Source organism: Candoia aspera, chromosome 15 (genome assembly GCF_035149785.1).
Source record: "Candoia aspera isolate rCanAsp1 chromosome 15, rCanAsp1.hap2, whole genome shotgun sequence".
NCBI lineage: Eukaryota > Metazoa > Chordata > Lepidosauria > Squamata > Boidae > Candoia > Candoia aspera.
The window spans coordinates 3,918,211-3,940,165 of NC_086167.1; the positions used below are offsets into that span (position 1 = coordinate 3,918,211).

At 47.9% G+C, this 21,955-nt stretch overlaps 1 protein-coding gene across 1 annotated transcript; it reads right to left on the reverse strand.

Annotated features, from left to right (window-relative positions):
• Positions 1 to 379: 379 nt before the first annotated feature.
• On the reverse strand, positions 380 to 20,970 carry LOC134505871 (P2X purinoceptor 2-like). Its single transcript, XM_063315809.1, has 12 exons — positions 20,667 to 20,970; positions 17,805 to 17,940; positions 16,581 to 16,652; positions 11,694 to 11,760; positions 11,465 to 11,558; positions 10,466 to 10,546; positions 7,025 to 7,163; positions 3,954 to 4,084; positions 2,760 to 2,850; positions 2,531 to 2,596; positions 2,378 to 2,455; positions 380 to 484 (listed from the first exon to the last, which is right to left on the reverse strand). Exons 1-12 carry the CDS (start codon positions 20,792 to 20,794, stop codon positions 380 to 382), a joined length of 1,188 nt encoding a protein of 395 aa, XP_063171879.1. The 5' UTR covers positions 20,795 to 20,970.
• Positions 20,971 to 21,955: the final 985 nt, after the last annotated feature.

Here is a 21,955-nt window from a genome sequence, read left to right on the forward strand (position 1 = left end):
TGACACCAGATCGAGGTAAGAATTGCATATTGAATAGTTTTCCCCTTCTGTGTCCTTAAAATGACAATTTGGGAGTTTTCCAAGGACCGCTCCCAAGATGTTCTGCTGTGAGGTCTCAGGCGGTGCACTGCCACTTTCCTCTTTAGGACTTTAGGGTGAAGGTGAAACGGCCCGACGGCGGAAGAGGATGCTTGAAGTGTGGCCTCGGTGCACATCCCAGGCTGGATATTCCTTGCGTGTTTCCTTGGAGATGCTATTGTGGTGTTCAGGGAGCCACTCTAGAAAGACGTAACTTCAGCAGTTTTTATTTTCCCATGCAAAGTCTGCTGTTTTCAGTCCTTTGGAGGTTCTGCCAGCCTGGAAGCCACAGCCTGGAGCCTCAGAGGGCGATGGGGGCTTTGGGGCCTGCCAAGGAGAACGTCTCGGGGCCGGAATTGGTGGTATGGGGTTCAGCTCTCACAGAGGCCTCGGGACCCTTTGACACCTGGCCAGAGGCAGGAGAGAAAGGAAACGCGATGAGCAGGAGGGCTGAGCGGAGGCGGCCTTTCGAACAATTTGCCACACTTGTGGGTGGAGAAATGGAGGGGGTGGTTCAGCTGGTCCCCTCCAAAGGAAGGAGAGGTTGGCTGAATACTTTTTAAGGGCGGGGCTTCCCCTGGGTGGTGATCGCAGCACCTCCCCTGGGAGAAGGCCTCCCCCGAGGCCTCCCCTTGGAGTGGGGTGGGGGGCTGGGAAGCCCGGGAGGCTGCAGATGGTGGGGAGAGGATTCCTTGTTCCAGATATGCCTCTGGGTGGCTGCCCTTTGCTTCTCCCCTTCAGAAGGGCTCCTGGAAGGGCTTCCCTCCCGAGGGCCTGTAGACAGCCGTGGAGATGGCCCTGAGGGAAACACTCAGAAGCTGTTAAGCGACTTTTAAAAAGTGGAGAAGCCGCCCTTGAGCCCTGGGCAAGGGGTTGGTACTAGGAAGGAAGTCAGGCTGGCTCCTCCCCAACTCCCTGCGGGGTGGGAGTGGGGTGGGAGGAGGAGCCCATCCGGGCTTGCAAGGTTCTGTTATTACAGCCTGTCCCAGCGCGGCCCTTGTCTTCCGGTAAAGTCAGTCCCCTGAACTGGCCCACCTTCTAGGGCTGACAGGGGCCCCCTCAAGCCTGAATGGAAGGCCAGGAAGCCAGGACGGCTGCGGGCCTCTGACGAAGGGCTCCCTGTTCCATGTACATCCGTCCCCCTGCAGCCGCCCTGGCTGCCCCTGCTTTTCAATCAGGAGAAGTCCCCTGGAAGGATTTCGCCCTTGTGGTTGCATGAAAGTCGGGGCGGCCAGGGCGGCTGCAGAGCATGGAGGTATGATCGCCTGTTCCAAAACTTCCCATCCCTCCGCAGCCGCCCTGGCTGCCCAGACTCTCCAATGTGAAAAGGCCAATTCAGATCTCTTCCCCTGGAAGTGTGGGAAACTGGAAAAGCAGGACAGTTACTTTACTCCTTAGCTACCTCATTGCTAATGAAATGACTACTATCCTTCCATTCCTGTGATTTTCTCTAAAATGGGCTGGGAAAAATGCAGAATTCTGCTGCCTGGTGCCAATTAATCCCCACAAATGTAGCAAAATGATGGAGTTCCAACCCCAGAAGAGAAAAAAAAAATCAAGTTGTGGAAAGCAGACTGAAAGACCACTGCAGGGAAATGTCCTTTGTTTATGACCTATCCTGCAGATTTTCCAGAGATTCTAGGTGGCTTCCAACCATGGAAAAAAAATACAGAAATGATAGACATTGGCACAACAGCAGATCTGTTCCTCCATCTTCCAAGATGGAAACCTGGCCTGTATTTGCAGCAGAATTAGGTGGCAGTAAAAAGATCTTATGGGGGAGTTTCTTTTAAAATGGAAAAGAGTGCTATCAATATTGTAATTAATACAAAGAAAACAAAGCAATTAAATGGAAACTGGCACGCAGAATGGGCTGGATGTAGCATGGAAGTTTCTGTTGGGCTCTTTCTATCACCTCATTCAGTTGAATGAGTAGAACAGAACTAAAGCCAAGGAAGTCCCAAAGTGGGCATCCACTGGTTTTTCCTTCAAACGTGACTTGTCCTCCCAGTTGGTGGAGCAGCTTTCTGACAGGAGGGTTTCCCCACAACCCTCCTGTTCCTTTTCATGCCATGAACTGGGTTGCATCAAAAGACCCTCCCTATTCATTTTGCTGAGCCCTCCTTGGCCAGCCAGCTGCTGTGCAAAATGTTCCTTCCCAGTTTGGCAGCCCCGGGATGATGGGGCCATGGTTTTGTTCTTGGACAGTGATGACCCCTGTCCTTCCTATAGGATTGTGTCCATGAGCCAGTCCACACATGGGATCCTGTCCTGAACACCAAAATGTGAGATCCCATACCTGGTCAAACTTTTGGGTGCTGTACACCTTGTTCTTATTCAGGAAAGTCAGCAATATCCAGTCGCAGAGGAAGGACCCCTGCCAAGGAAAGGGGGAAGGGATGATCAGTACATGAGGAGAACTGAGCAGGGGCACCACAGGGCTGCTACTCACCACTCCAATGGATGTGAGGGCTGTGGCCAGGTTGATGATGGTAGGAATAAGGCTAAATTTCCCGGCCTAAAGAAGGGAGATCCAATGAAACCCCATGTCAGCAGTTCAACCATGATCTCTGCAACCTGGACACCGTTCCATAAAAGACCAAATGTCCACTACTCCAGTAACTATAAATAGATGCTCAGTTTGCAAAGGAAGGAGGTAATAGAGGATGCCTGGCCCTTACCTGTCCATGCACTATGACATCAATGCGGATTCCATAGGCTTTTATCAAGGTGCGTGTGCTTCTTCCACCATACTGGTAATACTTTGCAAATCTGGAAGATCAAAGCAGAATGTTTCGGTCTTCCAGTTCGGTTGTTTAGCTGTTATTGGTGCTGCCCTGCAGTCTCCAGCAGAGAACACCTTCCTTTCCGGGTTGGCTGTGATGCCCAGAAGATGATTAAAAAGCTGGTCTGGAGTGGGAATATTTTTCACCTGAAGATGCGTGCACCCCCTAATAAAAATATGTGGCCTTTCAGACGTTCTGTGAAACTAGTCAATTACATTCCACCTGGCTAGATTTACTTTTTCTGGAGAGAAGCTCTTGGGAGGATAAACAAGCAGAAAACTGAGGAATCAGGAAAGCCAGCACTCAGGGACTCGAAGAGAGATGTCCTTGTTCCTCACCCGGGACACAAGGCGGGCAAGAGGACTGAAGAAAGAACAACTAGACAGCAGGTTTGATTACAGGTTACCCAGCTAAGGAAGGTGAAGCGGAAGAGACGGATCGTGTCTTCCTGGCAGTAAGGCCGGGAGCCATTCATCCGTAAGTGCCAGCCCAGGAATTCGCGCAAGGCAGTGCCCCCACCCTCTCCATGAGCCCCACGGCGGAGCAGGAGTGCTAAAGGCTGATCCCCACAGCCCTGCCAAGGAGGAGCTGGAGGGCACCCCAAGGAACGTTTCCAGGCATGGCACCCAGTGAGCTCCCCCTCCCCGAAGTCATCCACAGGGAGAGTTGGGGGAGGGGGAGGAGGACGAAAGCAGCGCTGTGCCTGGGCAACACAAGTGCCGCTCCTTTTGTGATGCTGCATGCAGAAAAGGGGACGGTTGCATCCCAGCAGCACAACACTGCTTTGATGGTGCTCTCGATTTATCTTACTAGGATCAGGTCATTTCACCTCCACACAGGGTCTGAGGCTTAGTTGACTTTTGCCTAACCACCAGCCACGGTGGTTAGTAATGCCAGTGCATTCAGTAAACCCGTTGCCTACCATGACACAAGGACCAGATCACACGTTCTGCTTCTATTCTCTCCCTCGCACACTCCATCAGACCAAAGAAGAAACCCAGAAGGGCTTGGAATATATATACTTTTTCCCCCAGAAAAAGCAGCAAAATTGTGTAAAGCATTTTTTGCCCAAACAAGACAGGGTATCACCTGTAATTGTAGCCAGAGGAGACCTGGGTCCACCTGGGGTCCAGCCTGCGGAAGGAGTATCTGGGGTTGCACTCGGAGTCCGGCAAGTCAAGGTTGCAATTCCAGTTAATGATCACACCGATCACCCCACCCTGCCAAGCAAAAGCGGAGCCAAAAGATGTCCAAATCTGCTGCCAAATGGAATGATGGGGGCCAGTATTTGTGTAACACGCTGGTTTACCCCCCTACGAACCAGTCCGCTGGGGCATCCGCGGGTCGGGGCCAAAAAAGTCAAGATGGCGTCTGGGACCTGCCCCTTTTCTGCACGTATCGCACATGCCACATAAGTAAGGGGTGGGTGGGACTTCAATTGTGGGGTCACAGCCACCTTCTTGTCTTTTTTGATACCCCCCATGCCCCTGCAGCCCCCCAGATTTTAGCTTAGGGTGCTCTGCCGACCCAGCCTGTGTAGCCAGTTTTTGGGTCAGTGTTTCATGCCCACCCAATAAACTGGGTAAGCCATGGGCCAGTTTATCACAGAATTGTAGAGTTGATGGGTGAGTGTGATATGAGAAGACACCCATTGCCTCTATGGAACCCACCCCCTTTTGTCAGGTAAGGCACAGATTCATTTATCAGCAGCATTAACGAAACAAAAGATAACTTGTGCAACTGTGGAGAAATATTCTGAATTAAAGGTGGTCTCCTTCAAGTCAAGCTTGGCTCCTCCAGACTTCATGGACCTGTCCATCTAGTCATTTTGGTGACCGTACAGAAGGGATTTGCCACTGCCTTCTTCCAGGATTTGTCTTACTTCCCATCTAGCTTATAGTCTGGGATCACTTTGTGGTCTCCCATCCAAGCACTTACCAGGCCTAAACCTGCTTAGCTTGTCCAGATACGCTAAAGTAATCTAGGAGAGCGCTTGTACGTGGTGAATGTAAACATGACTTTATACAGAGCATACAGCATAGAATAATTTTTGTTTTAATTCTTAGTATAAAAGGTAAAATCTTCACCTCAGTCTGAACTGCTGATGACTTTGTGGACCATTCATATAGTCTTATTGGTACCAATACTACATCTCATGCCCCCAAAATGGCTTTTGCATTTCGTTATGTTATAATTATTATATAATTGCAAATTGTACTGGAAAATGTTTGGGAAGGTGGAGGTATAAATCTGATTTCTTCCCCACCCCACGTATGAAATTTCAGCTCCTGTAGCACCTCTGACCACACTAGCTAAGAAGGGTGAACCCTGTTACCATTGTCGCTGTTATTAACTTTATTTAGATTCTGCTGTTCCTCCCCCAATGTTGTAAGATTTATACATGAGCAGGAAAATATAGGGATAAGTAATTAACAGGGAGCAGAGCTACAGTGGGTAAAACAACAAATCTCAGGGGCAGGGCTGTCCTGGGGAGGGCCAAAAAGTCAAGTTGGCAGCCACAATGTCACAGCCTTTTACTGTATGTGTTGTGCATGTAAAGGAGGGGCAGGGCTTTGATCACACAGTCCAACCCCACCTTAGTCCTGCAGGGGTCCTACTCAAGGAGCAAGGGGTTGCTTCCTTGGCCAGTTATGGGGTTGGCAAGTGACTTTTAAACTGTGAGACTCCGTGCTTGAAATTGATTGATGAGATTTTCGTCATCTAGGCCCATGGAAAAGAACCTCAGCAAATTCCATCATGACTGCAACAACTTCCACCCCACCATCAACCTCAGCTTAGACCTGTCTACGGAACATGTCCATTTCCTTGATGTCACTGTCAAACTACACAATGGACACACAAACACCATGTTATACAAGAAACCACAGATTGTCATGTGTACCTACCTGACTCCAGCTTCCATCCAGAACACACCACCAAGTCCATCATCTCTAGCCAGGCTCTACGCCACAACTACATTTGTTCTGACCCCCTTGACAGAGATGTGCAACGGATGGAATTAAGGCAGGCATTCGGGGGACTGAACCACCCACCCAACGAGGTCAAGAGGCAAATCCACGGAGCCACATCAATTCCCAGGGAGGACCTATTAAAAGACTGACCACCGGAACAGAGCAACAGAGCACGACAGCTGTTGTCACCTACAGCTCACAGCTCAAGCTACTCAACGCATTGTTAACAAGCTGCAGCCTATGATGGACAATTACCCTGCCCCTTCTCAGGCCCTGGGTGGCAGGCCCAGGCTTGCACACAGACAACCACCCAGCCTGCAGCAGATTCTCACAAGAACCATGGTGCAACAGGAAAATGACACTAACGTGGAAACCAGCCTGCAACCAACCCAGATGCCTACTCTGCCCCCACCTCTTACGCCAAGAGCACTATCACAGGTCCAACAATGCACACAATATAGAGGCACCTTCAGATGTTCTTTCTCTAATGTGATACCCGCCATCATCTGCCAGCCACGTCCCTCTAGATCCTACATAGAACAACCAACACCAGCCTTGGGCAAACGAATTCATGGACACAGATTTGACGCCAGGACTCAAAAGAAGGACGAAGCAATATCGAAGTATTTCAACCTCCCGGGAAACTCCATGGCAGACCTCAAAGTGACATCTTGGAAAGGTAGGAACAGCGCCACTGAGTGAGAAATTGCTGAACCACGTTCTGTACATCAGAAGGTTTCAGGCAATCTCAGCAACTCTCACCAAACACAATGAGTTTTTAACACATCGCAGTTCCTATCGATAAGGCATTCGATGCTTTCAATAAAATGTGTTCCTCTAAGAAGGTGCTACTGGGCTCCTGATTTTGGCTACCAGGAGTCTAACACAACCTTCTTCCTAAAACGAGTGCTTGTAGTGAGCTTGTTGGAAGGGTAGCTTCCCCAGCGTAGCGGGGACTTGAACCCTGGGCTCCTCCTACGCCTTTACCACTATACCAGACTGGCTCCAGGGCAGAGGGGGTGGCACTGGCTCAAGGCCACTGGCTGGCTTCTGTGACTGAAAACTAGAGTCTGGGTTTTCCCACTTCTAGACGAGCACCTCAACCAGTGCACCTCCCACTCACAGCCAACTGTCCCTACGTATCAGAGCGATGAAACAAAATGACACTCCCCAAGATAAGACTGTTACCTTTTCAGCCAGTTCAGCAAAGGTCTCACCCGCCTGTTCCACAATGAAGCCCAGCTTGAAGATGGGGCAGTAAAGATCTGTGGTTTCACTGAAAGTGCAGTTCCTCAGATAGCCATCCCTGTTGTCCTTGATGTTCTCTCTAGGGCAAAGACAGACCAGAATAATGAGCCAGAAGCCACATGCAAATTGCTGTGATGAAAGACGGGCAACAAATTCTTCTCTGGCTGTTGGTTCCTTAATATAAGACCAGGCCAACATTGGCCAACCAATCCATTACCAGCCACATCAAAGGTTTCAAGCTGTGTTTAGAGTTTTCCTCGTGATAGGTCTTTTGTCCTGGAACTTCTGGGCTCAAATGTTCTTAAAATGTTCATTACATATCCATTTATTTATTTAATCAGGAGAAAAGCTGATAATTTCTCAAGAGCAGCCCTGTCCCTCAGCAGGATCAGGAGTACCATCACTGGAAATGCCCCCGGGAAGGGTCGCCCTTCATGTTTGTCCTTGGGGCTGAATGGGAGGGTGAGAACTAGCCAAGGAAGCTGCTGGAGCCACAAAGACAGGATATTTGCAAATAGTTTGGCCCGCCCTCTTGTAAAGGAGGCAAGGGCAAAAGTACCACGTTCCACCCAGGAAGATCTCACTGAAATTCTCTTCTCTGAAAGAATTTCAAAAGAATATTTGCTTTCATCCAACTGAATGAGACCTGGCAGAGAAAAAATGCAAGCTGGACCTCTATCTGAGTTCTGCCCACTCAGGTGGGCATCTTAACACCTGCTGACATTTTGGAGCTACTTTGGATGTTCCTGTTCCTGTCTTGTTTGTTTTGCTGCTGACATTTAAATGTTTCTTTTCTTCCCTCTGCAGGGTTCCTTCGGCGACTGTTCCACTCAGTTCACACCTTCTGGTCCATCAGCAGCTTTGGGTCAAACATTCCCTTCAGTTTTAGAGAGTTCGCCAGCATTTTTTTCAGTGCTTAACTGGAAGTCATTAAGATTGATTGATTGATTGATTGATTGATTGATCAAATTTATCACTACCCATCTCCCAAAAGGGACTCTGGGCGGTTTACAATAAAAGATAGATAAACATATAAAACTATAAAACCCTATAATACAGATACAATAAATATAATAAAAACCTCAATGGTTAAAAGTTCTTTATGGTTTGCAGGCAGAACTGGGTCCTTCTAAGAAACTAACCATCCCCAGAAATGGCTACTCTCCCTCCCGCCCCAGGCATAATTACAGAACCAGGTCTTTAGCTGTTTCCTAAAGTCCACAAGGGAGGGAGCTAATCTCACTTCCGGGGGAAAGATATTCCAAAGGGCGGGAGCTGCTGCAGAGAAGGCCCGCCTCCTGGACCCCACCAGATGGTGTCCATAGCATGCCCTCTCTGCATGACCAGGTGGGACGGGCTGATGTGATGGGGAGGAGACAGTCCCTCAGGTAACCTGGCCCCATGCCATGTAGGGCTTTGAAGGTGATAACCAACACCTTGAATTGGACCCGGAAGCAAACTGGCAACCAATGCAGCTCGCGGAGCAAAGGAGTGACATGTGCTGATCTTGGGAGACCCAAGATCGCCCGCGCAGCTGCGTTTTGCACCAGCTGTAGCTTCTGGATACTCTTCAAGGGTAGCCCCATGTAGAGCGCATTGCAGTAGTCTATATGGGAGATGACCAGGGCATGAGTGACCGTTCAAAGGGACTCTCGCTCCCGGAAGGGGCGTAACTGGCGCACAATACAAAGTTGCACAAAGGCCCCAAGTTACGGACTGGGTCTGTCTGGGGCAGTGCAACCCCATCCAGAACTAAAGATGACAATCTCCCAGAAATCGAGGAGCCATTAATCCACAGCCACTCCCTCTTTCCCAGGTTCAGCTGCAACCTGTTTTCCCCCATCCAGGCCCCCACAGCCCCCAGGCATTCGGAAAGGGTGGCCACAGCATCACTTACTTCATCCGGGATGGAGATGTATAATTGGGTATCATCTGCATATTGATGATACCTCACCCCGTAGTGACGGATGATCTCGCCCAGTGGTTTCATGTAGATGTCAAAAAGGAGCAGAGAGAGTACCGACCCCTGTGGCACCCCACAAAGGAGGGGCCGCGGGCCGGATCTCTCGCTCCCTATCAACACCGACTGGGACCAACCCTGGAGGAAGGAGGTGAACCAGCGCAGAACTACGCTGCCCACCCCCAACTCCCTAAGTTGGTCAAGAAGGATACCATGTTCGATGGTATCGAAAGCCACTGAGAGGTCAAGAAGAGCAAGGATGGATGCACTGCCTCCATCTCGCTCCTGCCAGAGGTCATCCATAAGTGCAACCAATGCCATTTCCATCCCATAACCAGGCCTGAAACCTGACTGAAAGGGGTCTAGATAATCCGTTTCATCCAGGACCCTCTGGAGCTGCAAAGCCACCACTTTCTCAACCACCTTCCCCAAAAAGGGGAGGTGGGAGACTGGGCGAAAATTGTCCAGTAGAGTAGGGTCCAGCGACGGTTTCTTGAGGAGGGGGCGCACCAGCACTTCCTTAAAGGCTGCTGGGAACACCCCCTCTCTCAAGGATGTGTTTACCATCGCCTGGACCCAGCCACATGTCACCTCCCGTGCTGCTTTCACCAGCCAGGAGGGGCATGGGTCTAATTGGGACATGGTAGCATTTATAGTCTGAAGGATCCTGTCCACTTCCTCGGGTTCAATAGGATCAAACTGGTCCCAGATAACCTGGTAAGTACGTTCCCTGGGTATCTCCTCCAACTCTGTCTCACGCTTGGAGTCTAACTTGGTCTGGATCCAAGGAATTTTATCCTGCAGGTGCCACGAAAATTCCTCCGCACGGCCCTGTAGATGGAAGTCTGACTCCCCTTTCCCTAAAAGGGATCGGGTAATCTTAAACAGGGCCGCCAGGCGGCAATCTGCGGATGCAATAAGAGTGGAGAAGTACTGGCACTTCGCCGCTCTTACCGCCACAAGGTAGGCCTTAATCACGGCTCTAGCTTGTGTTCGGTCGGGTTTGGCTTTTGTCTTCCTCCAGCGGTGCTCTAGGCGTCTCTTCACCCTCTTCAAAACCCTGAGCTCCTCCGTAAACCATGGGGAGTGCTGGGTTCGATGGGATAAGACAGGCCTGTCCAAGGCTCCGGCGGCCTCCCTATTCCAGGCAGCAGCCAGGGCCTCCGCTGGACCGTGCAGGAGAGACTCGGGTATAACCCCCTGCTCCCTCTGAAACCCAGCCGGGTCCATCAGTCGCCAGGGGCAGACCAATCGAAAGTTACTGAAATCTTCAAAATTTGCAGCAATATTGAGAGCAAAGCAAATTCTTTTTCACTAAATCAAATGAGAACTGATAGGAAAAAATGCACAAGAATTTATCTGCTTGTCATGACCCACTACCGCACCACTTATCTGCTGCCTGGGTAACCAAGAATCCTTACTTGGAAAAATGAAAATGAGGGAAGTGGATACTGTTCTTGATCAGAATGGTGAACTCTGGAGCCATCGTTGCCAAACTCTCACTACGAAGCAAAAAAAAAAAATCTATATTAAGATGGAGACCAAGCTAGCAGGGACTAGATATCTGCATTCTTCTGGATCTGTGAAGCATAAGCACATAGATTCTTTCCTTCCCAACTCTACAGCAGGGTTTCTCCATCACAGTTCCATAGCACTCTTGGGTTCTGCGAGCGGTCACTATGGGTTCCCTGGGAGATAACGATTTATTTAGAAAAGTATTTCAAATTCAGGCCACTTCACATTAAAGAGGAAAGTCTCATTCTTTATTTTTATTTAAGAACACTGTTAATGCCTATATACAGGCCTGGCCTACACATGAAATGAATATAACAATTTTGTAACTTTTGGCCTATATCTGAGCCTGAATGTGCAGGGGTTCCCTGAGGCCTGAAAAATATTTCAAGGGTTCCTCCAGGGTCAAAAATTTGAGAAAGGCTGATTACAATCTGGCTTAATCTTAGGCTCAGGCCTACACCTAGGAATAAAAATAGAAGGAAGAAAACTATGAGAAATGCCAAACAATCAGATGCCCAGGATCACTTTTTGCCTCCTTGCTATCCTTGCCAGATGAGTTCTGCTAGTTTTTGAAAGTGGGATAAGATCCTCCTAGTTTGTAAAATATCCATCTGCTTGTGGGAAATGCAATAGAGACTCACATTCGTTCTAAGCCATCATATGGTTTCTTTGATCTAAGTACATTTTGTTGTGTGAATCCAACCATTATGGTTTGCGAGCCACAGAGGATGACTTGGGCTCATAATCTTTTGTATTATGAGCCCAGCCCATTGCATCTTATTTCACCAACCACAGTTAAAACGATCAGTGACGTGGTGTGATAGCTTCTTAGTCCAGCCTAAGACATGGATCGAGGCAGGGGAGGGGTGGGGTGGAGAGCAGCTTATCTCCATGTCCCTTATTACCTGAAAGTTGCCTGGTTCTCCACAGGACACCAGGCCATGACCTCACAGGTCTTCTTGGTGACATTGTAGGGGACACAGCGCCCTGTCTTCATTCCTGCAGAAAAGCAAAGAAAAAAGTACAAATCTCCCCTTTACGTCCCCTGTTGAGCTCAGGGTACTGCTACCTCCATACTGTCACAAGGGATGGACACCCAGAGACCAGTGGCACCAGGGGTTACCCATTACTCACCATTCCCCAGCATCTCAACCTTATCCATGGCACATTCACTGTCAGAACTGCAGGACGCCCTCAAGTTCTGCAGAAGACAGACACAGGAGAGGGGTTAGCGGTCAGTAAAGATGTGAGGCTCTGGCTGCATTGGCGCGACATGCCCAGCAGAGAATTTTGCTTCCTTGATTGTTGATCACCTAATGCTGGGCCCTTTCTTGACCTAGAATTAAAAATGGCCACCAATGGCCTTTGGAACTTCTCCTCCAAATTGGCAGGCAAACAAAATAGGTGGACAATTAATCCAAATTTCTCCAGGAGAAGGAGAAATTCACCAACCATTTCTCAAGGGCAGGAATCTATCTTAGCAGCAGCCCCCCTGATGATACCAGATGTTGAACTAACTGATGACCTTCCCCAGCAGTTTCATAAACAGAAGGGACAAGAACACTGAGCATTGATATACCCCACAAGGGAGGGGCCATGGGCTCCACTTCTCTCCCCCCTGTCAACACCAACGGGGACCAACCATACAGAAAGGAGGAGAACCACTGCAATGCTGCTTCCAACCACCTTCTCAGCAATCTTCCCTATAAAAGAAAGGGTGGAGATGGATCTAAAACAGTTCTTGGGTCCAACAATGGCCTCTTGATGAGGGAGTACCACTGCCTTCTCTAAGGCTGGAAGGACCACCCCCTCCCTCAAAGAATCTGACACCACTTGCGTGGAGCCAAGTGCTTGTCACTTCCTTAACAACCCAGGAGGGACATGGATGTGAAAACAGAGCTGGTCACAGCCTGAGGGACCCATGATCCAGAATCACAGGCTCAGACCCTTCCCAGGAAAACCCACAAGACTGTGCCTCAGGCAGCTCATCTGAACGTGCCCAATCAGAGTCCAATTCCAAACCAATCTGAGCAACTTTTTCCAGATAGCTAGAATATTCTGCTCAGAAGCCCTGCAGATGATCCCGTGGTTCATCTCTTCCCAGCAAGGAACAAGTCACCTTAAACAGGACCTCCAGACAGTAATTGGCAGAAGCCGTTAAGACAGAGGAATAACCATGTTTCACTGCTTTTATTGTCACAATATAAGCCCAAACATGGTCCTGACAGGCCAGTGCCCAGGGCAAAGCTTGGAGGGCGACACAGCAGAGTAGCCTCAGATCCCCAGTTGCTCTGCTGCAGCAGCTCCCTCCTGCCCCAGCTCACGACGCCACTTGGAGTTCCCCCCATTGGGCGGAAGCCCCCCGGCTGTCGGATTAGAGGAGGGTGCCCAGTTTCAAGTCAACAGGAGTGCCGTAGGTGACTTCGGGCAATCGCTTCCTCTTACAACCAAACCTCACAGAGTTATTGTTGTGGGCAAGAACGGGCTCCGCGTTGCGCTTAGATATAAGTGCGTATCAAATAAACAGGCTAAACAGTTTGAAATGCCTCACACAAATGCCTCACTTCACCCGTGAGAATTCCACCAAGGGGGCCGCCTTCTTCAAAATAAATTTCTAAAGACAATTTTTCTGCCATCAAACTGAGTAAAAAAATAGAAGTGCATTTAGTGCTTCATTTTCTGCCTGGAAGAGCACATCGCACAAATGTATAACCTTGGCGATAAAAAAAAAAAGGAATGGAGTGAAAGCATACTGTGACGAAGCTACCCACATAAATCGCAGGATAGTGCATCTTTTGAATAAACTAAATCTCACTTTCCCCATTCCCCATGCCTCTTCATGCCTTTCCGTCCTTGCAAACCATCCTCATTCTGCCACCCCCTGGACCACCTCCTGTCTCGCCTTTCCTTCTTCAAACTTCTCCCCTCTCCCCTTTTCCGGCTCTCATAAGCTCCATCCAACCACACCCAACTTGATCTTCCCCTTCCTCTTGACCCTTCACTCTCCCTTCCTGTATTCTCGGGCAGCCGGCTCAGGTCGACTCAGCCTTCCCTCCTTCCGAGGTTGGCAGAATGAGCACCCGGCTTGCTGGGGAAGGAGACGACTGGGGAAGGCAGTGGCAAACCACCCTGCTCTACAGTCTGCCAAGAAAATGTCATGAAAGCGGCATCCCCCCCAAAGGGTCAGACGTGACGCGGTGCTTGCACAGGGGACTTTTCACAGCATGTGCACAGTTGCAGTTTTAGATGCTGCTAATCTTTGTGCGTGCAAAATGGAGAAAAGGAAGATTCCATCAGAGGAAAGCAGTGCAAGTTTTAAAAAGGAGAGGCTCATTATTACATTAGAGCCAAAAATTGAACAACACAAAGGTGGTCATGTTGTTGTTGTTGTTGTTGTTAGTTGCCGCCGAGTCGTTTATGACTCATGGCGACCCTCCGTATAACAGAGCGAAATGCTGTTCGGTCTTGCGCCACGTGCCTGGCTGTTCCAATGTTTGCTTCCCTTGTTGCTGTAATTGTATCAATCCATCGCGTTGAAGGTCTTCCTCTTTTCCGCTGGCCCTCGACTTTACCAAACGTGATGTCCTTTTCAAGCAATTGGCCTTGCCTGGCGATGTGCCCAAAGTATGAGAGTCTAAGCCTACTTACCTTCACCTCTAGGGAACATTCTGGTCGTATTTCTTCTAAAACTGATTTGTTTGTTCTTCTGGCAGTCCATGGTATCTTCAATGATCTTCGCCAACACCACAACTCGAATGCATCAATTCTTCTTCTATCAGGTCATGTTTAAGGCAACCCAAGATTCAGTTAAGTATAGCTTTTTATACTTTACTGTAATATTTCGTTAATCTACATATCAAAAGCTATGTTTAAAATTTTTCATCGCCTATGTCTGTCGAGCTGGAACCAATTGTCATATCTTCCATGGAAATATCACTTCAAATAGTGCAAATTGGACTAATGCAACCATTTCATGGGACTTATTAACCTCACTAATCGAGACCTACCTGAACTCCTTTACAGGTCACTCATATTTGTAGCTGATTTCTTTGTCAAACACAACTACCTTTGTTCTTTGATATGTTGATTTTCAGACCCAAATGCCTTATTGCATCTACAATTTGCTGCAAATCACTTGGGTTCTCAATGGCTTAACATCATCTGCATTCAAAATTATGCCCACATACCTTGTTGGCATTTTTTTTCTGCTCTTGGCTACCATGGTAATTAAGTACTTCCTTAAGCATCGGCTGGGTGAAGAGGTCGAATTTAATTGTCCTCAGTTTAGGTGTTAATAGTTGCATTGCCTGAGGGGAAGGCAGCTTGCAGGACTTTTGGTTTAGTTTCACTTTTGCAGCCGAGGAAGCAGCCCGGTGCTCTCTGAGCGTGTGTGAATGCACAAGCCTGTAAATATGTTTTTGAGCTTTCTGTAAATAAATTTATTTTTATAGAAATGCCTGGTGTGTGATTTTTCTGATCTCTCTGGGCCAAATGCTTTCCAGCACTCTGCAAGATACCTATCCCCAAAGAACACATCTCTAACACCCTCACAAACATTCTTTATACATTTATTCACTCATCAGGCATGTTTTCAGTCTTCACCTATGCATTCAACCAACGGCAAACTATATCTGCATTTTAACATTTTTCCAGCTATGCTATCTGCATAATCATTACCATGACAGTGCTGCATGCCCTTCTGAGCTGGTGGGAGGTGGGCAAAATGGTGTTGCCTTGTAGAGCAGTTTCTAGATGGAAGTCCTGGTTTGCACAGAAGAGTGTGACCGTAGCGAGGTAAAATAGTGTTTCCGTTGTGCTTGGTGCATGAGGGCTCAGATTTCTTTGCTGTTAGCAGGGAATGATACATGTGGCACAAGTGTGATTAAGGCTGGTAACCTAGCCTAGGGCTTTCCATATTATTATGATACTGCCTGGCTCCCAGCAACTGAGTAGTTCACAGAGTAAATGCATAGGAAAAAAATAACAATATAACACTAAAGACAAAGGAGCAAAAAGATGGCAAAACCAGATAGCAAGAAAACATACACACAGTATGCCAGTGTGGGCAACCAGGTCTTCAAGGCCCTTGAAACACCAATAGGTGGGAGCCACCCGGCTCTCAGGGGAACCTCATTCCAGAGGGCAGGTGCCACAAGAGAGAAGATGCACTTCTCCCAATAAATGGCATTGAACCTGGAGCACACCAGCCCTTTTGCACTGAATCCGCCGGGCAGAGACTATGGGAGATAGGTGGTCCCTCAAGTAAAGGGCCTTATTGCCATGTGGGGCTTTATAGGTAATGCGCAGCACCTTGAATCACACCCGTAAGCAAACTGGCAACTAATGCAGCTCGTGAAGCAGAGGCATTACATGGGCATACCAAGGAATGCCCATCAGTGCCCATGCTGCTTCATCCTGGACTAGTAGAGGCTTCCAGGTGGTCTTCAAGGGCAGCCCTTTGTAAAACACATTGCAGTAGTCAAGGAACAAGGTGAACAGGGCATAAGTGACTGTCTGAAAGGCCTCCCAATATAGGAAAGGGCACAACTGGTGCCGTGCAAGGCCTTCCTGGCCAGAGTTACCACCTGCTCATTGAGCAGGAGCTGTGAGTCTAGGAAGACCCCCAATTTGCACACCACTCTTGAATGGGGAAGCGCTACCCCATCCAAGATTAAAGATGGAACATCCCCAGATCTGGGTGGCCCAAGCACTCACAGCCACTCGGTCTGGGTAGGATTGAGGTGATGGTTCCTCTCCATCCAAACCCCCACAGCCTCCAGGGGCTGGGACAGGACCTCAACAGCTTCACTGTATTCTGTGAAACCCGAGGGTCCCATGGCTGGTTGATGGGCAGAAACAAAAAAGTTCACTCCAACACACAGCCAGGGCACCCACAGCAATTTCTCTAAAATACAGTGGAAAGAGTGGAGCTTGCAAGCTGCCATACAGAAGCCCTCCCTGCTTCCCCCAAGGCGTGTTTGTGCTCATGATGGTTTCTTGCTTTGCCTTAACTTTTCCTACCTCCGGGCAGGTCTTCTGTGTCTGAGAGGGGGTAGCCTCAACACGGGTGATGATACTGAAGACGCTCCCTCCCTGCAGAGAAGACAGTGAGTGAGAGGCGGCAGCGCCCAAGGCCTCCCCTTGAAAGTCAGATTTTCCTGAGTAGGTGCCACGACAGAGATGTGTTGAAATCAACGTTATGCAGCCATAAGCAAACCTTAGGCTATTGCCTCTGCCAACATTTCCCAGGGAACTGACACATGCTTTCAGATGTCTGCTGACCTCGTATCTTCATAGCTGTCATAGATCCAAGTTCCTTCCATTACAAGGAAGGAAGGAAAGAAAGAAGGCCCAATCGGGGGTCAGATTTTCCCAGGTAGTTATAGTACAGCCCTTCCCAAACTGGTAATATACAGACTGGTTTGGCTTTAGCTCCCTTAGTCTTAACAATTGAAGCACAACATCTGGAGGGCACCACAATGCCTATACTGCTGCCTCTAGTTTCCTGAAGGTGCAACCATGTACAATTTTGTTTGAACATAATGAGATTCATTTTCAAGGAAGCATTCGCACATCTGGGTTCCCTCATTACAATCTGCTATCATGTGGTTTTGGCTTAGCACAAGGGATAAAGAGAGCCAGTTTGGTCTAGTGGTGAAGGCTTCAGGCTAGAAACCAGGGAATGGTGAGTTCTAGTCCTGCCTTAGGCCTGAAAGCCAGCTGGGTGACCTCAGGCCAGTCCCTCTCTCTCAGCCCAACCCACCTCACAGGGTTGTTGTTGTGGGGAAAGTAGGAGGAGTATTAGGCAAGTTCGCCACCTTGAGTTATTTATAAAAATAATAAAGGCGGGATAAAAAAATCTAAAAAAAATAAAAAATAAACTGTGGCTTGTTCAACAAACCAGTAATTAAAACCATCCATGGGTGAGCACAGTGTGTGAAATTATGGTTTGCAAACCATGAGTTATGGTTTAGCATTAAGTATGCTTAAGATTTTAACATTTTAAGAAACATGGCTTAGTGCAATGTGTGTTTACTGAGTCTGAACTCCTGGGCTCTCAGAAGCCACTTCCAGCAAAAGCTGTCCAAGGTCTGCAGAGTTGCAACCAGGGTCACCCGATCCTTGGGCAACTTAAGTCTGAGATGAAGCCTGGCAACTTCTAGCAAGGCAAGGTGGGCCAAGCCCTTTTTTTTCCCCAGTTGCCCATCCTTTGACTTCCTGGAGAAGTTGCTCTCATGGTCTCACCTCTGGGGGCTTCACATATTCTTCCACATCCCACACCTTGTGCCGTGAAAGGGTGACTCCCTTGACTTTGGTGATGACGGAGCTCTCTGGACTGGACTCACACTCCTGGTAGCCCTTCTGGTTGCTAAACACATACCTGTAGCAAAAACAAGGACCTACAGTATTGGTGGCACATGAACAACTCATTGACCATGTCCTAAAGTAGAGCTTGCCTCATCCAACAAGATGTCCCACTCCCATCAACTTTTATTTATCCATTTGGAAAGAGTGCCTTTCACCCTGGAGCTATTCTAACTAACTCAAAACTGTGGAGGTGGGTGGCGATCACTCAAGCTCAGCAGAGGAGGACATGCAGTGGCTGTATTCACACAGCATGCCTCAGCCCATCAAGGTTAACTCTGTTGGCTGCATTTGCACTGAACCATGACCTCAAAAGGGGAGCCTCCTTCAGCTCAGGTTTCACTCCTGGAGACTTTACCAGCCAATGAAATGTTTTCCTAGCCAATGAAATTAAGTGAACCCGCCCTATGCGGTTAGTTAATGTTTCAGTCAATATGTCACACCAACACTTCTTATGGAAGAAGGAAACGATGAGGTAACCTTAGAGAAAGAGGGTAAAATAAAAATGCATTTATAACCGCTGTCAAAAAGAGCGGAAGCCACTTCTTTATCATCTGTTCTTCCTTTTTCTTTTTCTTCTCTATTCCTTTTTCTTTCTTACTTATTCACCATTCTTTGTTTTCTTTGTTTCTTTTCCATTGGTATTGCTTTTATCTTATTAAACATTCCTTCAGTAAAAATTATACATATGAAATGAGAAAACAAGTCACATCAACCCAACAAGTTGGGTGAATTCTATAAACCAGGGTTCATTAATCATAGTAAACATACTGCGCAAACACTTTTATCTAGCTGGCATGGATGGGGAGAGGAATCTGAACTAATGTCTGGTGTGAAGAAAAGTGATCAGTGCAAACTCCTCAAAAGGGCCTTGAGTTGGAAAATTGTGTAGAGAACTTGGCTGTTCAGTATGCTGCTGACAAAGAATATGCATTTCTGTAGGTGAGGTATATTTTTCCTTTGGTACAATTGACTTCTCCTGTAGGATGAAACTTCTTGAGTAGGCTTGTATTTTCTAGGAGCCCAAACATCCCAGATTTGGTAGAGTGAGGCTGAATCACTCCAAATATAACTTACATCATTTTCCCCATCAAATGCTGGATTAAATGTGTTTATGCAGGACATCAAGATGTCACTTGTAGCACCTGGTACTGAATTTGGCCCATTAAATTTTGAGCTGCCTATTCCCACTGAGAGGGAACAAGACTTGTCTGATGCAGGATCCGTCCTTCTGTTGTGCAGCACTCAGTGCTGACTTCCATAGGAGCCAAGGAGTGGGAGCCATGCCTGTCTTCCTTTCACCAGAAGCAGGATTTCCTGATTGACTGGCTGGTGATGCCCAGTATCAAGGCTGAGGCAGCCCATCAAGGAAGCAAGACCTACCCAGAGTTCAGGAAGGGACCTTTCATGCTGATCTGGGGTAAATACAGAATCTTGGAAATTGCAAGAAGAATTTCCCCTCTCTCATTCCTGGTGAATTCATTAAGGTGGGGTCCCTTTGAATGTGTTGCAGTGCTTCTTCCCAGCTTCCCCTCTACCTGGGCTGAGCAGTAATCTATTTGCTTGTCTATTGGATTTATATGAGCACTCAATTTACAATTCATGACTTTGGCATAAAAGCAATATAAAAAACCACAACCATACATACATAGCCAAGGCTGGAAATAACAACCACTCCCTTTCCTAACACAGCAGGCTCAAGCAGCATCCTGGCCCAATGCATGGGAGAAAGGGTCCAGCCCACTGCATCTCGGGGGAGCTTTTTCCAAAGAGCAGGTGCAGCAACAGAGGAGGTACTTCTCCCAGGTCCCATAAAAAATGCTTCTTCCTAGGTTTGTATGGGACTTGTTTGCTTGCTTCCCCCTCCCCTCTTTTCCCAGCCTCCCCACAATCTCTCACACCTACCTTGGTCCATGTGGCATGGATGGCATTCAGGACTTGCAGAAACTCAGGTTCAAGTTACCCCTATCCTGATGCTCTCTGGTTGACTCTGGGCCAGGCCCTCTCTCTCCCCCTCAGTGGCTGCATTCACACACCTGTTTACCCAGGTCAGTTCATGCTGCATCAGCTTGCTTAGTTTTAATTTTGGTTAAACTTTTGCAGTGACTGTGTGTGCTGGACGGACCCAGCTCCTCTTGTTTCGGAAATTATTTGTATGCAGTATGCAAATCCAGAACATGAATTAGTTCAGTAACCAGGTGAAATATGTTGCATGAAGAGCATCAGCAAGGTGATGGGTGGGATGAAATGAGGAGGGACAGCTCCCCCCTCTCATAATCACAGAGAAAAGGCAAAATACAGTTGCAGTAAACAAATCAAAATGAACTTTTGTTCTTGATATGTAAGGTCTAAGTAGGAAACTCTAGAGCTTTTCAAGTTCAGCCCAGGTTCCTTGGAAAGCAGTGACTCACTTGGAAAATTCCCTATCAAAATATGATGAATCTCTTAATTAATCAAAATAACTACTTCCAATTATTATAGGATCTCTCAACCACACAGTGGTTTTCCAACATTCTGCAGAACAATGTCCTGAAAATCCATGCTGTTAATTGCTGAAATTATTTATTGCAATATTAAATAACTATACATATCCATAAGTCACATATTCCCATGTGCTTCCTCAGCTAAATGTTGCTTAGGCACCTGGGTCAAGCTGCCCACTGAGTTACACACCACAGTAGCTGCCAAAAGCATCTTTGGCTATCACCCCCCCATCTCCCCCAGGATGGTGGGAACACTTACCAGATGAAGTAAACCAGGATCAGGAGCTGGATCAGCCTGTAAATGATGCCTAAGTTATGATTCTTCACCACAATCATTTTTGGTGTCTCATAATTCCAGAAATTCCTCCAAAAATTCCCAAAGCCCATCGTGTCCCTCCCTGTGCTGGAGTAGGGAGAAGACAGGCAAACTCACACCTGCGGCCACTCTTGATGTCTTTCCTTTAAAGGTGAGGAGGCCACATTTCCAACAAGTTGTTTTGAGAATTTTGCGGGGCTCTAACTTCACAGGGAGCTGATGTGCAAGCAAGAGGCTCTGGATACTTCTTCCCTTTCCATACTGGCTCGCCCAAGGAAAGGCTTCTTCCAGCATGCAGCTGCAGGATTCACAAATCCCGTGCCTTTGTCTCCTGTACTCAGCAAGGAAAGGGTTGCTCACCCCTGGGGCAGGAACGCCCTCTGTCGCCCCAGAAGAGCAGTGCACCGTCTGTCTGCGGCGCGCCCTCCGCAGTGACTCTGTGCCGTCAAGGCAGAGTCGATACCCACGCAGGTAGCCATATTCCCCTCCCAAGACCATCTGGACCAGTGTCCTTTTTGCATTTTAATGAGCAAAACCTCGTTTTTCGTATTGTCTGTTTTGTAGTGTCATTCAGTAACACTTCTTTATTTTTCTGTCTTATACAAACCTTAAAGCTAAATAAATCCAAAATGAATGTATTGGTTTAGCTTTAGCACTTGTACAACTAAAGGAAGTTAGGAAGTAAATAAATCAGTGCAATACAAACTAAAACTTGCTTTAATGACTCTCTTTTTCCCTACAAGTAATTCATCAAATGGAGCAGGTACACAATGGGGAGATTTCATCAATGCCTGGAGTGAGGTTTGTTCAAGACCATATTTGAATGCATTGAATGAGAGAATCATGGGGTTGGAAGGGATCTTGGAGGTCATCTAGTCTAGCCCCCTACCCAGTACAGGAATCCTCATACCATCCCAGACAAGTGGCTGTCCAATCTTTTCTTCAAAACTGTCAGTGATGGAACCCACATGACTGCAGGAGGCATGTTGTCCTGCTGCTTAATAGTTCTCACAGTCAGGAAATTCCTATTTCAAGTCTGGATCTCTCCCTGTTAAGCATAAACTCTTCACCTATTTCACTTCGGGCTGTTGTGATAGCAAATGCTGAAGATCACCTAGATTGGCGACCAAGTCACTGGGGGTGCATGGCCAGGGCGGCAGGCGTGACCAGGCACTGAAGCCCCACCCCGCTTTTACGGGCATTGGTGCATGTGAGAAACAGGGCTTAATCAC